The sequence below is a fragment of the Rhinoderma darwinii genome, chromosome 2 (genome assembly GCF_050947455.1).
Source record: "Rhinoderma darwinii isolate aRhiDar2 chromosome 2, aRhiDar2.hap1, whole genome shotgun sequence".
NCBI classification, from domain to species: Eukaryota; Metazoa; Chordata; class Amphibia; order Anura; family Rhinodermatidae; genus Rhinoderma; species Rhinoderma darwinii.
This window is the reverse complement of record NC_134688.1, coordinates 163,205,432-163,222,706: the sequence shown is the minus strand read 5'-3', so window position 1 is coordinate 163,222,706 and position 17,275 is coordinate 163,205,432. Positions and strand designations below refer to the sequence as shown.

The following is a 17,275-nucleotide window of genomic DNA, read 5'->3' as shown; positions in this document are numbered from 1 at the left end:
TGGTACAGCTTCTTCCATGGGCCAAGTTCTCATACAACAACCACACAAGTGAGTCCACCACTTCCACTACATTTCACATTGTATACAGTCAACATCCTAGAGTCCCTCTTCCTGTGTCGACTTCATCTCAGGTACCCGCTGCTAACTCTGCATATGGAGACTTCCTGCAAATCTGGCAACAGACCCGGTCCTCTATTTTGCTGGCAGTAGATCGCAAGAAGCGAAAGGCAGATACTAGGAGAAGAGAGCCACCTCAGTATCTTCCGGGGACTAAAGTCTGGCTGTCCTCTCGGAACATTCGCTTGAAGGTACCCTCATACAAATTTGCTCCCAGGTTCCTTGGTCCTTTCGAGATTCTGCAACAAATCAACCCTGTCTCCTATAAGCTGTGGCTGCCTCCTACCCTCAGAATCCCTAACTCCTTCCATGTGTCCCTCCTGAAACCAGTGGTCCTGAACCGCTACAGCAAGACTTCTAGTTCCACAGTTGCTCCCAGCGGTCCTTCTGATGTATTCGAGGTAAAGGAGATCCTGGACTGCAAAAGGGTAGGAGGAAGGACTTTCTATTTGGTGGACTGGAGAAGGCTTGGTCAGGACGAGAGGTCCTGGGAGCCAGAAGACAACCTCAGTGCTCCTGCTCTTATTAAAATGTTCCTCTCTCGCTCTGGCCCCAAGAAGAGGGGGCGTAAGAGGAGGGATACTGTAGCGTCCACGGGACGTCGGGTTTACTCACCTCCCGACGCCCACAGCCAAGGATCCGTGAGAACTGGTCCCCATCTCCTTCCTAGCAGACGCCAGCGCTCAGTTCCGCTCCATTCTGCTGTGTCCTGTAGGGTGCGTGCGCACGCTCGTGCCCAGATTTAAAGGGCCAGCGCGCGCACAAAGGAAATCGGCATCATTCACTGCCATGATTTTCTGGCTTATAAGAAGGCACCAGGCCTTCTGATCCTTGCCTGAGCGTTGTTAATCTATCCCAGTCTGTCTTGCAAATGGTCCCTTAGTGTTTTCCCGTTCCAGTTGTTACCCGTGCCCTGTTACCCGTTCCTGTATCCCGTACTGTTCTTGTTTCCGTGCCTACCAGTGTTGGAGTCGTATCTACTGCACCTGCTGTCATTTGCCACGTCCAGTGTCTTCTGCCACGTCCAGTGTCTTCTGCCACGTCCAGTGTCTTCTGCCACGTCGGATACTGCCCGCCACGTCAGGCGCTACCTGCCGCACCGGCCTCCATCCGTGCTGAAGCAACAGTCACCGTCTGGACTAGTTCAGGTACCCAAGCGTTGCTATCTGCTATTGACTTTCGTGTAGACTGTGACCTGGTCAGCTGCCTCCCCAGAGCGGCCTAGTGGGTACACATACCCTGTGATCGTGAGAGACAGTTACGTCAGAGGCCTCGTCTATCAGCGGAATCCCCTACCGGAGCGCTCTGGCTAGGGAATTCCACTCCTAGCGGTAGCCCCAATGAAGCAACCTATAGATAGAGGGGTGTAGCGCTGTCCACATGGTGGTGTGTGTGGCGTGGCACTATCTACAGGGGGGAGTGTGCGGCGCTCCTCCTTCGGCCTGCTCTCTGCTCTCCCACTGTCAGCGGGCTGCAAATGTCAGCTTTAGGGGCCACATGTGGTCCACGGGCCGCGTGTTTTAGACCTCTGTTATAAACCATATTGCCATCCAGAAAATCTTAAAGTGTACTTCCACTTTCTGTGAAAAACTATTACCGCATTTTTCGGACCATAGGACGTGCATAATAGTAGCATAAAAGAGGAGAAAAAAGGTTTTGCCTTTAACTGTATATTTCCTGGGTAATATTCTGACAATAGGGTACCACGGTGTCCCAATACAATATCAGCCACAGAAATAAAAGATATTGGCAGCTATAGTGCTCTCATCCTCCCCTGAACTCACCAGACATCAAAGATGTGGAGAGGCAGGGGTTAATAGTGATGAATCTGTCTTGCTGCTGCTCTGTTCATAGGAGGGGGCGTGGCTAGAAGGTCCTTGCAGATCAGTACCTGCACAGATTCAGTGTACAAATGTCTGTGTTATTTCCTCACTGAACAGTCAGATTTGACAGAATTGTGTGTGTAAGATGTGACTGTTCAGTGAGCAGGTAACAGACATTTTTTGCACACAGCACAGGACATGCTGCTTCCATTACACTGCACTGCAAGGACCTTTGAAGCTCCGAGCTCAGTTGTCCTGTTTCTCCATACACTTATTAGCTAGATTCAGAGGAACGTAGCCAAACTCAGAGGTGGAAGACTACAGTTTTTCACGTCAGAGGTGCAACAATGCTGCACCCGTGCAGGACGCGTTGTCACGCATCCCCCTTAGACTAGAGTCTATGGAGGGATGTGTGAAGCGCAAAAATATAGACATGTTGTAATGATGGGGGTAGGGAAACGGACAAGTGAGCCCTAATCTACCCGCCACTCTGTCCCTGCCTACTTGCAACGACCTGCCCTAGGCGACGGGGTACAACTGGGCGGCGGTCCCTACGCTCAGTAAGTGCACGAGACAAACAGACAAGGGTACACAAAGCTAAGGGAAATGGGGCAGTTGCCCACGGCAACACCGTGAGCAACAAGAGTGGTGAACGAGCCGAGTCAAACCAGGAGGGAACGAGGTACCAAACGCAGAGCAGGAGAGTAGTCAGTAAGCCAGGGTCAGTATGGAGCAGGATCAAATAGTTAGGAGCTGTAGCAGGGCCAGGAAACCACACGAGAAGGATCACAAGCAAAGGAGGAACAGGAAAGTCAGGTATAAATAGACAGAGGGCGGGAGCTAGCTCCGTCTGGGCAGGCTGCGATAGGCTCTCCCGCTCCTAAGCCTGCCATCCTGAGTGGTGGAAGATGGAGTCAGTCTCAGAGACATAGACTCAGGTGCAGACTGATTACCTATGGGCGTATACACAGAAGTTGTGCCTGGCAGATCCTTTACACATGTACTATTTTGTCACGAACCCTTTAACGTCCATCCCATGGACTACATATGCGCTCGTCTGAATGAGCCCTTAGGGCAGGGGTCTCAAGCACGCGCACCGCATGCTGCCCCTGAGGCTGTCATCTGCGGCCCGCGGAACACAGAGCCGCTAGTATCGGCTCTGCTCCGGTACTATGTGAAATCCCTGACATCGCTGTCCATGAATGGACACGCGATGTCAGGGTCTTCCCCAGAGGGGAGTCCCAAGCAGAGCGCTAGCATAGGTTCTGCTCCGGGACTCTGTGGAATTCCCTGACATCGCTGTCCATATATGGACAGTTTTTTCAGGGTCTAGCCCAGAGCGGAGCCTCGGGCAGAGCGCTAGCATAGGCTCTGCTCCGGAACTCTGGAATCCCCTGACATCATCTGTCCACATATGGACAGCGATGTCTAGGGCTTCCCCAGAGCTGGACAGTGATGTCAGGAGCACAGCTGAAGTCCCAGTAGGAGCGCTAGTAGCGCTCTGCCCAGGACTCCAGCTCTGGGTTTGCCCCTGACATCTCTGTCCATATATGAACAGTGATGTCAGGAGGAGAGCTGGAATCCCAGGCAGGGTGCTAGAAGCAGCTCTGCTCCGGGACTCCAGCTCTGGGCAAGCCCCTGACATCCCTGTCCATATATGGACACTGATGTCAGTTGCTTCCCCAGAGTTCCGGAGCAGAGCCTATACTAGTGCTCCGCTCTGGGACACCAGCTCTGGGGTTGCCCCTGACATCACATTCCGGTCCAGGAGGATCCCCTCACGTCACTGTGTATGAATAGTGAAATCAGGGGCTCCTCCAGCAGAGGAATCCCTTGCCAAAGTGTCTACAACGCTCTGGCTGGGGTTACCACTCCCAGAGGGAGCCCCAATGGAGCTATCCACTGGGAGTATGTGTGGCATTATCTAAAAGGAGTGTGTGTGGCATTATCTACCGAGGGCACGGCGGCAGCATCTACCGAGGGCACGGCGGCAGCATCTACCGAGGGCACGGCGGCAGCATCTACCGAGGGCACGGCGGCAGCATCTACCGAGGGCACGGCGGCAGCATCTACAGAGGGCACGGCGGCAGCATCTACAGAGGGCACGGCGGCAGCATCTACAGAGGGCACGGCGGCAGCATCTACAGAGGGCACGGCGGCAGCATCTACAGAGGGCACGGCGGCAGCATCTACAGAGGGCACGGCGGCAGCATCTACAGAGGGCACGGCGGCAGCATCTACAGAGGGCACGGCGGCAGCATCTACAGAGGGCACGGCGGCAGCATCTACAGAGGGCACGGCGGCAGCATCTACAGAGGGCACGGCGGCAGCATCTACAGAGGGCACGGCGGCAGCATCTACAGAGGGCACGGCGGCAGCATCTACAGAGGGCACGGCGGCAGCATCTACAGAGGGCACGGCGGCAGCATCTACAGAGGGCACGGCGGCAGCATCTACAGAGGGCTCGGCGGCAGCATCTACAGAGGGCTCGGCGGCAGAATCTACAGAGGGCTCGGCGGCAGCATCTACAGAGGGCACTGTGGCAGCATCTACAGAGGGCACTGTGGCAGTATCTACAGAGGGCACTGTGGCAGTATCTACAGAGGGCACTGTGGCACGATCTGAAAAGGGGCTGCCTAATTTTGACATTTGTGTGTCTGCCAAACGCTGCCAACTGACCCGCCGGACGGAATTTAGCGACTCAAATTGTAAAACTGGATTGTTGAAATAAGCACGTGGAGAAATCTCACAAATTTCCGGTAAGTTTAAACCTAGCGCTATTATTATAGTAATGTAGTATTATAGTAATGTAGACTGCATCCTGGACTACAATAGGTACATGGGAGGGGTGGACTTGTCAGATCAAGACCTAAAGCCCTACAGTGCCATGTGGTCTGGTATAAGAAGCTGGCCGTGCACATCATACAAATGGCATTGTACAATGCGTACGTGCTACGTCGATGTACAGGGCAGACGGGAACTTTCCTGGAATTTCAAGAGGTGGTTATCAAGAAACTAATTTTTAGGGACCAAGAAGGGGGGGCACCCAGTAGTACTTCTGGAAGCGAGGCCACACGCATCGTACCAGGGCAACACTTTCCAGGAGAAGTTCCCCAAACTGGCAAGAAGGGAAAAAGTCAAAAGAGGTGGAAAGTCTGCTATAAGAGGGGGGTAAGGAAGGACACAATATATCAATGTGACACGTGTCCCGAAAAACTAAGGCTCCGTATGAAAGAGTGCTTCAAAATGTATCATACATCCCTTGATTTTTAATCTACCCAGTTTTACTTACCCTGATGCACTCCGCACATCTTATCCCCCTCATCTTTCCCTTCTGAGCCCTGCCGTGTGCCCAGGCAGCTGATAACAGCCACATTGAGGGTATTGCCATACCCGTGAGAACACACATTACAGTTTATGGGGTGTATGTCTCCGGTAAAAATGCTCACTACACCTCTAGATGAATGCCTTAAGGGGTGTCGTTTTTAAAACGGGGTCACTTCTTGGGGGTTTCAACTGTACTGGTACCTCAGGGGCTTCTGCATACATGACTTCGCACCAGAAAATCCCCAGTAGGCCAAATGGTGGTCCTTTCCTTCTGAGCCCTCCCATGGGCCCAAACGTCAGTTTATCACCACAAATTGGGCATTGCTGCACTCAGGACGAATTGGGCAACAAAATGGAGTATTTTATTTCTTGTGAAAATAAGGCGGGATTCACACGACCGGGTCGCGTCCGAGCCCGAGTGCCGGCCGGTAAAATCGGCCATTCTGCCCGGCCGGTTTGCATAAAGTTATGCATCCGTGCCGGGCCGGACAGATCCGGACAGTGACATCAGCGGCAACTCCTGAAGGGGAATCCCCATGTGTTCGGGGATTCCGCTTCAGGAGTTTCCCCTGATGTCACTGCCCAGATATGGACAGAGACATCAAGCGCTCTGTCCAGGAGCGGAATCCCCGAACACACGGGGATTCCGCTCCTTCAAGGAGCTAAAGTGCGGCTAGCACATAGCAGAGCGGGGAGATACCTCCCCGCTCTGCTATAGTGGCGTCGCTGCAGTAGTAGCAGCTGCTGCTGCTAGCGGCGCCATCAAAGTGTCGCCGGGCCAGGGCGCTTTTAAAACAAGCAGAAGGGAGCCAGCGCAGCGCTCCCTTCCACCTGCTGTACACCCCGGCCCTGCCACACCGTGTACAGCGATGCCATTCGTCAGAATGGCATCAACTCCTCCTCCTCACATGCACTCTGGGCTGTGAGGAGGAGGAGATAGAGCGCAAGAGCCGGAAAACCCGGCCGTCACTCGGGACACATCCCGGTGATGGCCGGGTATTACCCGGCCCCATAGACTTCTATGGGAGCCGGGCGGCCGGGTACCCGGGCAAAATAGAGCATGTCCTATTTTTTGACGGGCGGTTTTCCCGGCCGTCAAAAAATCGGTCGTGTGAATAGCCCCATTAGGGGTCTATTATTCCTAATGCAGCCGGGTGCCGGCCGATTTATGAACGGCCGGCACCCGGCCGGGAAACCCTGCCGTGTGAATGAGGCCTAAGAAATTTTGAGCTAAAACGACATATTATTGGAAAAAATATATATTTTTAAATTCCCAGCCCAATTCAAATAAGTTCTATGAAGAAAATATGGGGTCTAAATGGTCACATTACCCATCAATTAATTCCTTGAGGGGTGTAGTTTCCAAAATGTGGTCACTTCTGGTGGGTTTCCATTGCTTTGATACCTCTGGGGCTCTGCAAATGCGACATGGCACCCGAAAACCAACCCAGCAAAATCTGCACTCCAAAGAACACACAGCGCTCCTTCCCTTCTGAGGCCAACCATGGGCCCAAACGGCAGTTTACCGCCACAAATGGGGTATTGCTGCACTCAGGAGAAATTGAGCAACAAAATGGGGTATTTTGTTCCCTGTGAAAATAAGAAATTTTTATCAAAAATGACAACTTATTGGAAAAAATTAAATTTTTTAAATTTCACAGCCCAATTCAAATACGTGCTGTGTAAAAACTGTGGGGTCAAAATGGTAACAACAACCATAAATTAATTCCTTGAGGGGTGTAGTTTCCGAAATGGGGGTCACTTTTGTGGGATTCCTACTGTTTTGGCACCTCAACACCTCTTCAAACCTGGCATGCTGCCTAAAATATATTCCAATAAAAAAGGGGCCTCAAAATGTACTAGGTGCTTCTTTGCTTATGGGGCTTGTGTTTTAGTCCACGAGCCAACTAGAGCCACATGTGGGGCATTTCTAAAAACTGCAGAATCTGGACAATACATATTTAGTAGTGCTTCTCTGGTAAAACCTTCTGTGTTACAGAAAAACATTGAATACAATTGAAATTCCGCAAGAAAAATGAAATTTGCAAATTTCACCTCTACTTTGCTTTAATTTTTGTGAAATGCCTGAAGTGTTAAATAAACTTTCTAAATGCTGTTTTGAATACTTTGAGGGGTCTAGTTTTCAAAATGGGGTGTTTTATGGGGGTTTCTAATACATAGGCCCCTCAAAGCCACTTCGGAACTGAACAGGTACCTTAAAAAAAAGGCTGTTTATGTTCTAAGCCTTGTAACGTCCAAGAAAAATAAAATAATGTTCAAAAAACGATGCCAATCTAAAGTAGACATATGGGAAATGTGAACTAGTAACTATTTTGGGTGGTATAACCGTCTGTTTTACAAGCAGATGCATTTAAATTCTGAAAAATGCAATTTTTTATAAATTTTATCTAAATTTTGCAATTTTTCACCAATACACACTGAATATATCGTCCAAATTTTACCACTAACATAAAGCCCAATGTGTCACGAGAAAACAATCTCAGAATCGCTTGGATAGGTTTAAGCATTCCGACGTTATTACCACATAAAATGAAATATATCAGATTTGAAAAATGGGCTCTGAGCCTGAAGGCCAAAATAAGGCTGCGTCCTTAAGGGGTTAAATAATAAATGAGAATAAATAGTTGAAGCCATGTTCACACAGAGCAGTATATTTCAAATCTGCAGCAAATAAGCTGCAAAATTTGCATGCAACACACTGCACTGCAATAGGTGAAATACACAGTAGAAATCCAGAAGGAAAAGTGAAAATCTGCAGCATGCCCTCAAATCTACACAGATTTCCCTGCAGTATGTCAATGGAGTTGTGTAAAACCCTTATTAGCTTGCACTGTACAGCCCTTAACCCCTTCCCTTCCCTTCCCCCTGCAGGCATTCTGGGCCCTAATGACAAAGCACATTTTTTCGTTTTTCCATTGTCAAATTCAAAGAGCTATAACTTTTTTTTATTTTCACGTGGACATGGCTGTATAAGGACTTGTTTTTTGCAGGATGAGTCGTATTTTTCAATGGCACCGTTCTGGGGTATATGGAATTTTTTTCTTAACTTTTCTTAACTTTTTTTTTAGGTGATATAAACCCCCCCCCCCCCCAGAAATGTAGCCATCGTTCTATGCAGTTTACATTTACGCCGTTTACTGCGCGGCATAAATATCAGGTTACGTTTATTCTATGGGTCGGTGCGATTACGATGATACCAAACATGTGTAGTTTTTTTTATGTTTTACTACTTTTGCAGAATAAAAATTCTTTTAAACTAAAATTATTTTATTTTGCATCATCGCTTTCCAAGAGCCATAACTTTTATGTTTTTCCATCAATGTCGCCATATGAGGGCTTGTTTTTGCCGGACTTCATTGCTACCATTTTGAGGTACAAGGGACATATTGATTAAAATGTATTATTTTTTTTGGGGGGGGGGGGGATGGAAAAAAATAGCAATTTTGCAGTTGTTTTTTGCAAGGGTTTTTTTCGGCGTTAACCTTGTGGTTTAAATAATATGCTACATTTATTTTTTGGGTCATTACGATTGGGGGGATACCATATATGTGTCGTTTTTATTTTATTTTTACACTTTTACTAAATAAAACCATTTTTTTTATGCCTCTGGCACGTCCTAATAAATGTATAGCCAGGGCAGACCTGGAGGCCTTAATTAGGCCCCTGGCTGCCATGACACCCCATCGGAGGCACGCAATTGCATTTGCGAGCCACCGATGGGTGACAAAGGGAGCCTCCCTCTGTAAACAGCTAAAATGCAGAGGTCGCTAATGTGGGGTTAAACAGTCGCGTTAGAGCAGGAGCCCGGCTGTCAGGCAGCCGAGTCCCCGTTCCAGTCTGCATGGGAAAAGGCGTATTGGCGGTTATTAAGGGCTTAATGGTGGATGATCGGTGCGGAACCACATTGAAAATCTTCTACAAATACGCTATGTGTGAACATGACCCAAACGAGAACACACACAATACACTTACATTGGTACTGGTACTATTTCAAATTTAAAGTGGATCTGTCATCATACTGTGCTGTCCTTTTTAGGAGAAGCATAGTATAGGGACAGCTCTACTGCACTACTAGCCCAAACGACACAAAAAAAGATATTGTACTTTTTGGCTAATTGACTCAAACAAAGAATACAGTGGACTCATAGTTATGAGTGTGCTGTATTCATAAGGAGAGCACTTCCCCACCAGCGACTGATGTCTGCTGTGCATACATGCAATCACCTGCGAGAGAGGCGAGGGGAACGCTCCACTCCTTAACCCCTTCCCGACATTTGTCGTAAGTATACGTCATGGAAACCCAGTGCTTCCCGCAAAATGTTGTATACTTATGGATGACACCGGCTCAGAAGCTGAGTCGGTGCCATCATTCCCGGATGTTAGCTGTATCTTGCAGCCGACACCCTGCTATAATGGCGGGGACCGAAGATAGCTTCGATCCCCACCATTAACCCCTTAAATACAGTGGTCAAAAGCGATCGCTGCATTTAAGGTGTTTGCAGCTCATTGACACCCCAGAAATGAAATCGCCGGGGTGTCGGTGGCTGCAATGGCAACCGGAGGCCTAATAATGGCCTCCCGGTCTACCTAGCTCGGAAAACTTTCTGCCCGAGGGCAGAGCCTGAAAGGCTTCTGTAGCCGCCGGCAAGATGACGCCGGCACAGGAGATGAGCCAGCGTCATCAGCGGTGGATGTCAGCTCTATGTTACAGCCGACATCCACCTGTAACGGCAGGAACCGGAGCTAGCTCCGATCCCTGCCATTAACCCCTTAGATGCAGTGATCGGAAGCGATCGCTGCATCTTTGTGGTTGTTAGCAGATCGGCAGCTGTGCCCTGCAATCGCACGGCTGCCGACTGCTACTATGGCAACAGGAGACCTAATAATGGCCTCCTGCTCTGCCATTACGAAAAAAGCCAATTAGGCCCCACCCAGAGGTGAAGCCTAAATCGGCTTGCTGTCAATGAATGACGGACAGATCTAATACATTGCACTACATAGGTAGTGCAAAGTATTAGAAAAACAAATCTGACAGTTGAACCTTCAAGTCCCTAAGTGGGACTAAAGAGAAGTGTAAAATAAGTGAAAAACAAAAAAAGTTGTAAAAAATATAATAAAAGTTTCAATTAATAAAATAAAACACAATCGCCCTTTTTCCCTTATCAAGTCCTTTATTATTGAAACAAATAAACCATACATATTTTGTAGAGCCGCGACCAAACCGGCCTGAACTATAAAAATATTATAATAATATGTTATTTATTCCGCACACTGAACGCCGTAAAAAAAAACAAAAACTAAAAAATACTGACATAATTGCTATTTTTTGGTCACTGTCTTCCAAAAAGTTAAATAAAAAGTGATCAAAAAGTCGTATGTATCCAAAAATGTTACCTATAAAAACTATAGCTCGTCTCACAAAAAACAAGCCCTCAGAGCTCAGTCGAAAAAAAAGAATAAAAAGTAATGGTTCTCACAACATGGCGGCAGAAAAAATACATTCTTTTTACAAAAGTAATTTTATTGTGCAAAAAGTTGTAAAACATAAAAAAGTGCTATAAATTAGGTATCGCCAGAATCGTACTGACCCGCAGAATACAGTTAACATGTAATTTATAACACATGGCGAACGCTGTATAAAACAAAAACTAAAAAGCGATGCCAGAATTGCTGTTTTTTGGTCACGTTGCCTCCCAAAAAATAGGATAAAAAGTGATCAAAGAGTCGCATGTACCCCAAAATGGTACCAATAATAACTACAGCTCATTCCACAACAAAACAGCCCTCATACCACTACGTCTATTAAAAAACTTAAATTAGTTAAGGCTCCAATAAGTCAGGAAATAAAAATATGCAGTTGTGCCCGAGGGGAACATTTCTTCTGTTTCAAGAGGCGATTTATCTGAGCCCTGAACTTAGGGAACCAGGAAGGGGAGGGGCCAAACATATCTGCTGGAAGTGATGGTGCCCGTATTATACCAGGACAACACTTCCTAGCAAAATTCCCCAAACTGCAAAGGTGCGGAGTGTGGACCAAAAAGGGATAAGAAAGGACCATTTATCAGTGCGACACCGGCCTGTGCATAAAGTATTGCTTCACAGCGTAACACACATCTATGGATAATTTTATTGTTTACCCCATTATTATACCACCTGACTGTGCCCCTGATGTGCTCTGCCCAGCTCACATATGCCCCCATATTATAAACTGAAATACCAGTAAAACTCCAAACAAAACTACTACCAAGCAAAATCTACTTTTCAAAAGCCAAATGGCGCTCCCTCCCTTCTAAGCCCTAGTGTGCGCCCAAACAGCAGTTTACTTCCACATATATGTCACCGCCATACCCGGAAGAACCCTTTTAACAATTTTTGGGGTGAGTGTCTCCAGTGGCATAAGCTGGGCAGGACATATTTGCCACTGAATTGGCATATCTGGGGAAACATTTTAATTTTTACTTTGCACCATCCGCAGCGCATTCATTTATGGAAAATACCTGTGGGGTGAAAATGCTCACTACACCCCTTAATAAATGCCTTGAGGGGTGTAGTTTCTAAAATGGGGTCACTTCTCATGGGTTTCTTTTTATTATTTCACATTAGAGCCTCTGCAATTGTGAACCAATACTTTGTAAGTCGCCAAATTAGGCCTCAATTTCGCATGGTACTCTTTCACTCCTGAGCCCTGTCAAATGTCCAAGCAAAAGATTAGTGCCCCACGTAGGGTGATTCGAAAACCGGGTCACACAGCATAATGATTAGAGAGCTGTCTTGTTAAGGTGGCACAAGGTGGGCGCCACATATTGGCATATCTATGGAAAATATCCCAGTTTCACTCTGCAACATCGAGTGCACACTAATTCCTGCAAAATACCTGAGGGGTTAAAATGCTCACTACACTCCTAGGTGAATACCTTGAGGGGTGTAGTTTCCAAAATGGGTTCACTTCTGGGGGGTTTCCACTGTTTTGGTCCCACAGGGGCTTTGCAAATGCGACAGACAAACCAATCCAGCAAAATCTGCACTCCAAAGGCCAAATGGCGCTCCTGCCCTTCTGAGCCCTGCCGTGTGCCCAAAACGCAGTTTATGACCACATATAGGGTATTTCCGTACTCCAGAGAAGTTGCTTTACAAATGTTGGGGTTCTTTTTTTCCTTTATTTGTTGAGACAATGACAAATTTTGAGCTAAAACTACGTCTTATTGAAGAAAAAGGATTGTTTTTATTTTCACTGCCCAATTCTAATAAAATCTATGAAACACCCTGTGGAGTCAAAATGGTTACTACACCCCTAGATGAATTCCTCAAGGGGTGTAGTTTCCTAAATGGAGTCACTTTTTGGGCGTTTTCACGGTTTTGGTCCCTCAGGAGCTTTGCAAATGCGACATGGCCTTCGCAAACCATTCCTGTTTAATTTGAGCTGCAAAAGCCAAATGGCGCTCTTTCCCTCCTGAGCCCTACAGTGTGTCCAAACAGCCGTTTATTACCAGATGTGGGGTGTTGTTTTAATCTGGAGAAATTGCTTTACAAATGTTGCGATGATTTTTCTCCTTTAGTCGTAGTCCTTGTGGAAATGAGAAAAAAATTTGCTAAACCTACATTTTCTTTGAAAGAATGTAGATTTTCATTTTCACTGCCTACTTCCAATAATTTCTGCAAAAAAACTGTAGGGTCAAAATGCTCACTATACCCCTAGATAATTTCCTTAAGGGGTGTAGTTTGCCAAATTGGGTCACTTTTGTGGGATTTCCACTGTTTTGGCACCGCAAGAGCTCTTTAAACCCGACATGGGGCCTAAAATATATTCTAATAAAAAGGAGGCCCAAAATCCACTAGGTGCTCCTTTGCTTCTGAGGCCTGTGCTTCAGTCCATTACCACACTAGGGCCACATGTGGGATATTTCCTAAAACTGCAGAACCTGGGCAATAAATATGGAGTTGCATTTCTCTGGTAAAACTTTGTGTTACAAAAAAAAGGGACTAAAAATGAATTTCTGCAACAACACAAAATGAAATTTGTAAATTTCACCTGTACTTTGGTTTAATTCTTGTGGAACTTCTAAAGGGTTAAGAAACTTTCTAAATGCTGTTTTGAATACTTTGAGGGGTGAAGTTTTTAAAATGGGGTAACTTATTGGGGGTTTCTAGTATATAGGGCCCTCAAAACCACTTCACAACTGAACTGGCCCCTGAAAAAATAGCCTTTTGAAATTGTCTCGAAAATGAGAGAATTTGCTACTAAAGTTCTAAGCCTTGTAACGTCCTAGAAAAATAAAAGGATGTTCAAAAAACGATGCAAACAAAGTAGACATATGGGGGATGTTAATGAGCGACTATTTTGTGTGGTATAACTGTCTTACAAGCAGATACATTTAAATTTCGAAAAATGGTAATTTTTGAAATTTTTCACTAAATTTTGGTGTTTTTTTACAATTAAATACGAATTGTACCGAGCAAATTTTAACAGTAACAAAGTCCAATGTGTCACAAGAAAACAATCTCAGAATCGCTTGGATAGGTAAAAGCATTCCGAAGTTATTACCACATAAAATTAAACATGTCAGATTTGAAAAATGAGGCTCGGTCAGGAAGGTCAAAAGTGGCCAAAGCGGGAAGGGGTTAATATACCAGACTCATAACGATCAGTCCACTATATTCTATTGGCTGCTATTAGCCAAATAGCACAATATTTTTTTATGCTTTATAGGCTAATTGTGCAGTGGACCTGTCCCTATAATATGCTTGTAAACAGAGCAGCATAGTAAATTTACAGGTATAGTAAGTAATGACAGCGTGTGTGCTTGTTCCACCTAAAGGCAAGCGTGCAATTGAACAACTACAGACACCCTTTCTATAACTGTTAAAAGGGAAATGCTCTTAGCGTAAGCACGCTTCCCTGTTTCTTAATACGAAAACATCAAAATGAGTGCGGTTCAAGTTATTATAAAGGTATAAAGATATAGCCTTGTTTAGAGTGCAATCGCCACCTAGTGTACAAAGTGAAAAAGTGCACAGATTTTAGAGCTTTTACATTTGATCCAAAAGTATGTATGTGCACACTATAAGAAGTATCGGGTTCGGTTTTTTCAGCCGCATTCAAGGCGGCATTCACATGCGGCAGATTTTGTTGCATAAATTTCTCTGACTGAAAATCAGTTCCATTCATCTGAATGGAACTTGCAGAAATATCTGCAACAAAATCTGCAATGTGTGACTGCACCTCAAGGCTGGGATCCCCTGTTGGATACGCTGCGTAAAACTATGCAGCGTATCCGACCTAGAACCCGCAGCACATTGTAGTGCGGTTTTTCGGGTGGAATTTCCGCTGTGGAAAGCAGCGCAAAACAAACAGTAGTCATGGCGACGCGTCCATCCGTTGTCGTGCCGTCCGGCCTCCCGGGGTGACGCTGCAGCCCACGTGACCGCCTGCAGCCTGTGATTGGCTGCAGCAGTCACATGGAATGAAACGTCCTCTCAGGAGGCCGGACTGGAAGAAGAACAGAAGAAAGTGTCGCTATGACAACGCCCGGGAGGTAGGTATAAGCTTCTTTTTTTTTTATCTGAGTTTCGATTTTGCAGCGGAATCGCTGCGATTTCGTTGCAAAAGTCCCAACCCTTAGCTATTTGTTGCGGGTTTTACATCCACATTAAAATCAATTGGGAAAACCAGCAACAGAAAAGCAATGAAAACACAGCATTAATTAAAATCTGCAGCGCAGATCAATTTATGACCATTTTCGCTGCGACATGTCAGAAGTTTAGATTGGTGGGGTCCGAGCACGTAGACCCCCACCAATCGCTAGAACGAAGCAGCTGTGTGAGGGTTCAGTTGCTTTGTTTCTGGTCGGCTTTTTCCGGAAAGCCGATGTATCGGAGTACGGGCTCATAGACTTTCTATTGAGTCCGTACACGATACATTTATTTCCGGAAAAAGCCGAACAGACACGAAACAGCTGAGCGCTCATACAGCTGCTTCGTTCTAGCGATTGGTGGGGGTCTCCGTGCTCGGACCCCACCAATCCAAACGTCTGACATGTCACTGTGACATTAAAAACACAAAAATAGGCCTTACTCACAAATTCGGCAGGTATAAGCCCAGCAGGACGCAGACAGGTCAAAAATGCTGCTGAAGGAAAGTTCTCAGGTGTGTTAAATAATAATAGCTAATCCCACTAGCGTTGAGGGGAGTGGCGTGTGGGGCATGGATATAAATGTGTGGTGCAGAAACTAAATACGGTGTGTAATACACGGGTGATAATAATGTATCTGGAATATAGGGGGCAATAGTGCATAAGGGTCAGAACTATGTGATACATAGGGAGTGAGTGCAGTGTGTAAGACATGGAGGGATAGTGTGCGAGTAGTGAGGCGCAGCATATACTGCCGAACAGCAATCTATTAATAACGCCCATGCTATCACAGCGGGCTGCCCTGCATGCAATGCCAAACACCAGCACACCTTGCCCTCCCAGCATCAGAAGACCTGGCTGCTTCCTGAAAAAAAGTATATAATGGAAGTATATAATGGAAATAAACATGAAAAACCATGGGGTATTGATTGTGATTTTGGCCAAAATGACATGTCAGAAGTTTGCCGAACGTTTAGCTACACTTTAAATAAACAAATGACAATCTGCAGCAGACTAGAGAACTCAACTATTGTCTTTTCATTTTGACAAATATAAATCTGCTATCTGAAGTAAAACACAGCCAGACCCAAATACTTACACAGTCCACTGGAACCAGTACTGGAAATCATTGTATCTGTGTTTTCTGCCCAAAGCGGAGGTCATGACAGGAGGTACTTTTCTATTTCAGGTGAAGTGACAACCTTGCATCTTTAACTTTCAAACTAGCCGACTTATTGCACTGGATTCAGACCTAGAAGACAAGCATTTTATTATTAGATATAAAAACATCTGATTGTGCATTTTTATTTTGTTTCCTAGCACTCATAGCTATGACTAAGGACCTGAGTGGTCTGAAATGCGTAAGTGTGGCACCGGGATTTTTATTTTAATCTTTCTGTTTTAAAACGACCGAATAAAGCCAAAATATTTTATACGGAGTGCTGGATACACCATTTATTCTTCACTTCAATTGCATCGTAGGTTATAAGCGTCTCTGAAGAGCTGGATTTTTAGGTCTCGTTTGACGAGAGAGTCTGATATCTTGAGCTATTGAATTTCAGAGAAGGGAAGATGTATGTGAGAAGACCTGGGGGGTGAGAATATAAGCAGCAGACCACCTGGCACACGTGGCATAGAATCTGCAGATGATAGCACCTGTATGGAGGGCCAGGACGTGGACCCTATTGTGTATTCGCTGGGCAATGGGATACCAGTGAAGGGACTTGCCGAGAGGAGCGATGTAAGGGGGCAGCAGAGTTGAGGACAGATTGGAGGGGTGTGAGTTGGAGGGGTGTGAATTTGAGGGGCGGCCCCGGAAGAGGTCGTTGCAGTAATAAGATATGATCAGCAGGGCGGCCAATCTGATTTTCTGTACAACTTATCCAAAAATTACGGAGAGCCAACATTTTTTACAGACAAATTGGAAAATCAAAATGAATGATAAAGATTATAAATGATTTTTGTCTCTGAGAATAGTGATATGATATTATTGGGAAGTGAAAAATGATAAGGTCACTTGTTTGTTACTACCATAATGGTAAAGCGCTGCGGTATATGTTGGTGCTATATAAAGGTTATCAGCACATTATTCTGCACAAACTCCTTCAGTCTACAAAAAATATATATCTTTTTTTATAGACGTTAGAAAGAAATCTATTTTTACGTACGGTCTGTAAAGTTATGGACGGTTGGCAATCCCGATGATAAAGTAGTGTACACGTTTTTGCTTGGCTCACGAGTAAGACGCAGATTGAGGGATGGTCAGTGTTGCTAGGTTACACGCTGACAGAATAGTCTCTGCAAAATACATAAAAGTTTGCCGTTTTTCTCTCATTTCTTTGGATAAAACAAACATGG

The 17,275-nt window shown here is 45.9% G+C and overlaps 1 protein-coding gene across 3 annotated transcripts in view; it reads right to left on the bottom strand.

Moving 5' to 3' along the window:
- UBAC2 (UBA domain containing 2) overlaps positions 1-17,275 on the bottom strand; it is a 193,565-nt gene that overhangs the window by 175,887 nt on the left and 403 nt on the right. For 2 of the 3 annotated variants that reach the window (XM_075852435.1, XM_075852434.1), the window contains exon 2: positions 16,017-16,169. In XM_075852435.1, coding sequence (XP_075708550.1) covers positions 16,017-16,047 — 31 coding nt within the window. In that variant the 5' untranslated portion in view covers positions 16,048-16,169. Of the gene's footprint in view, positions 1-16,016; positions 16,170-17,085; positions 17,216-17,275 lie in introns of all 3 variants that reach the window. The other variant, XM_075852436.1, reaches the window with a different exon arrangement.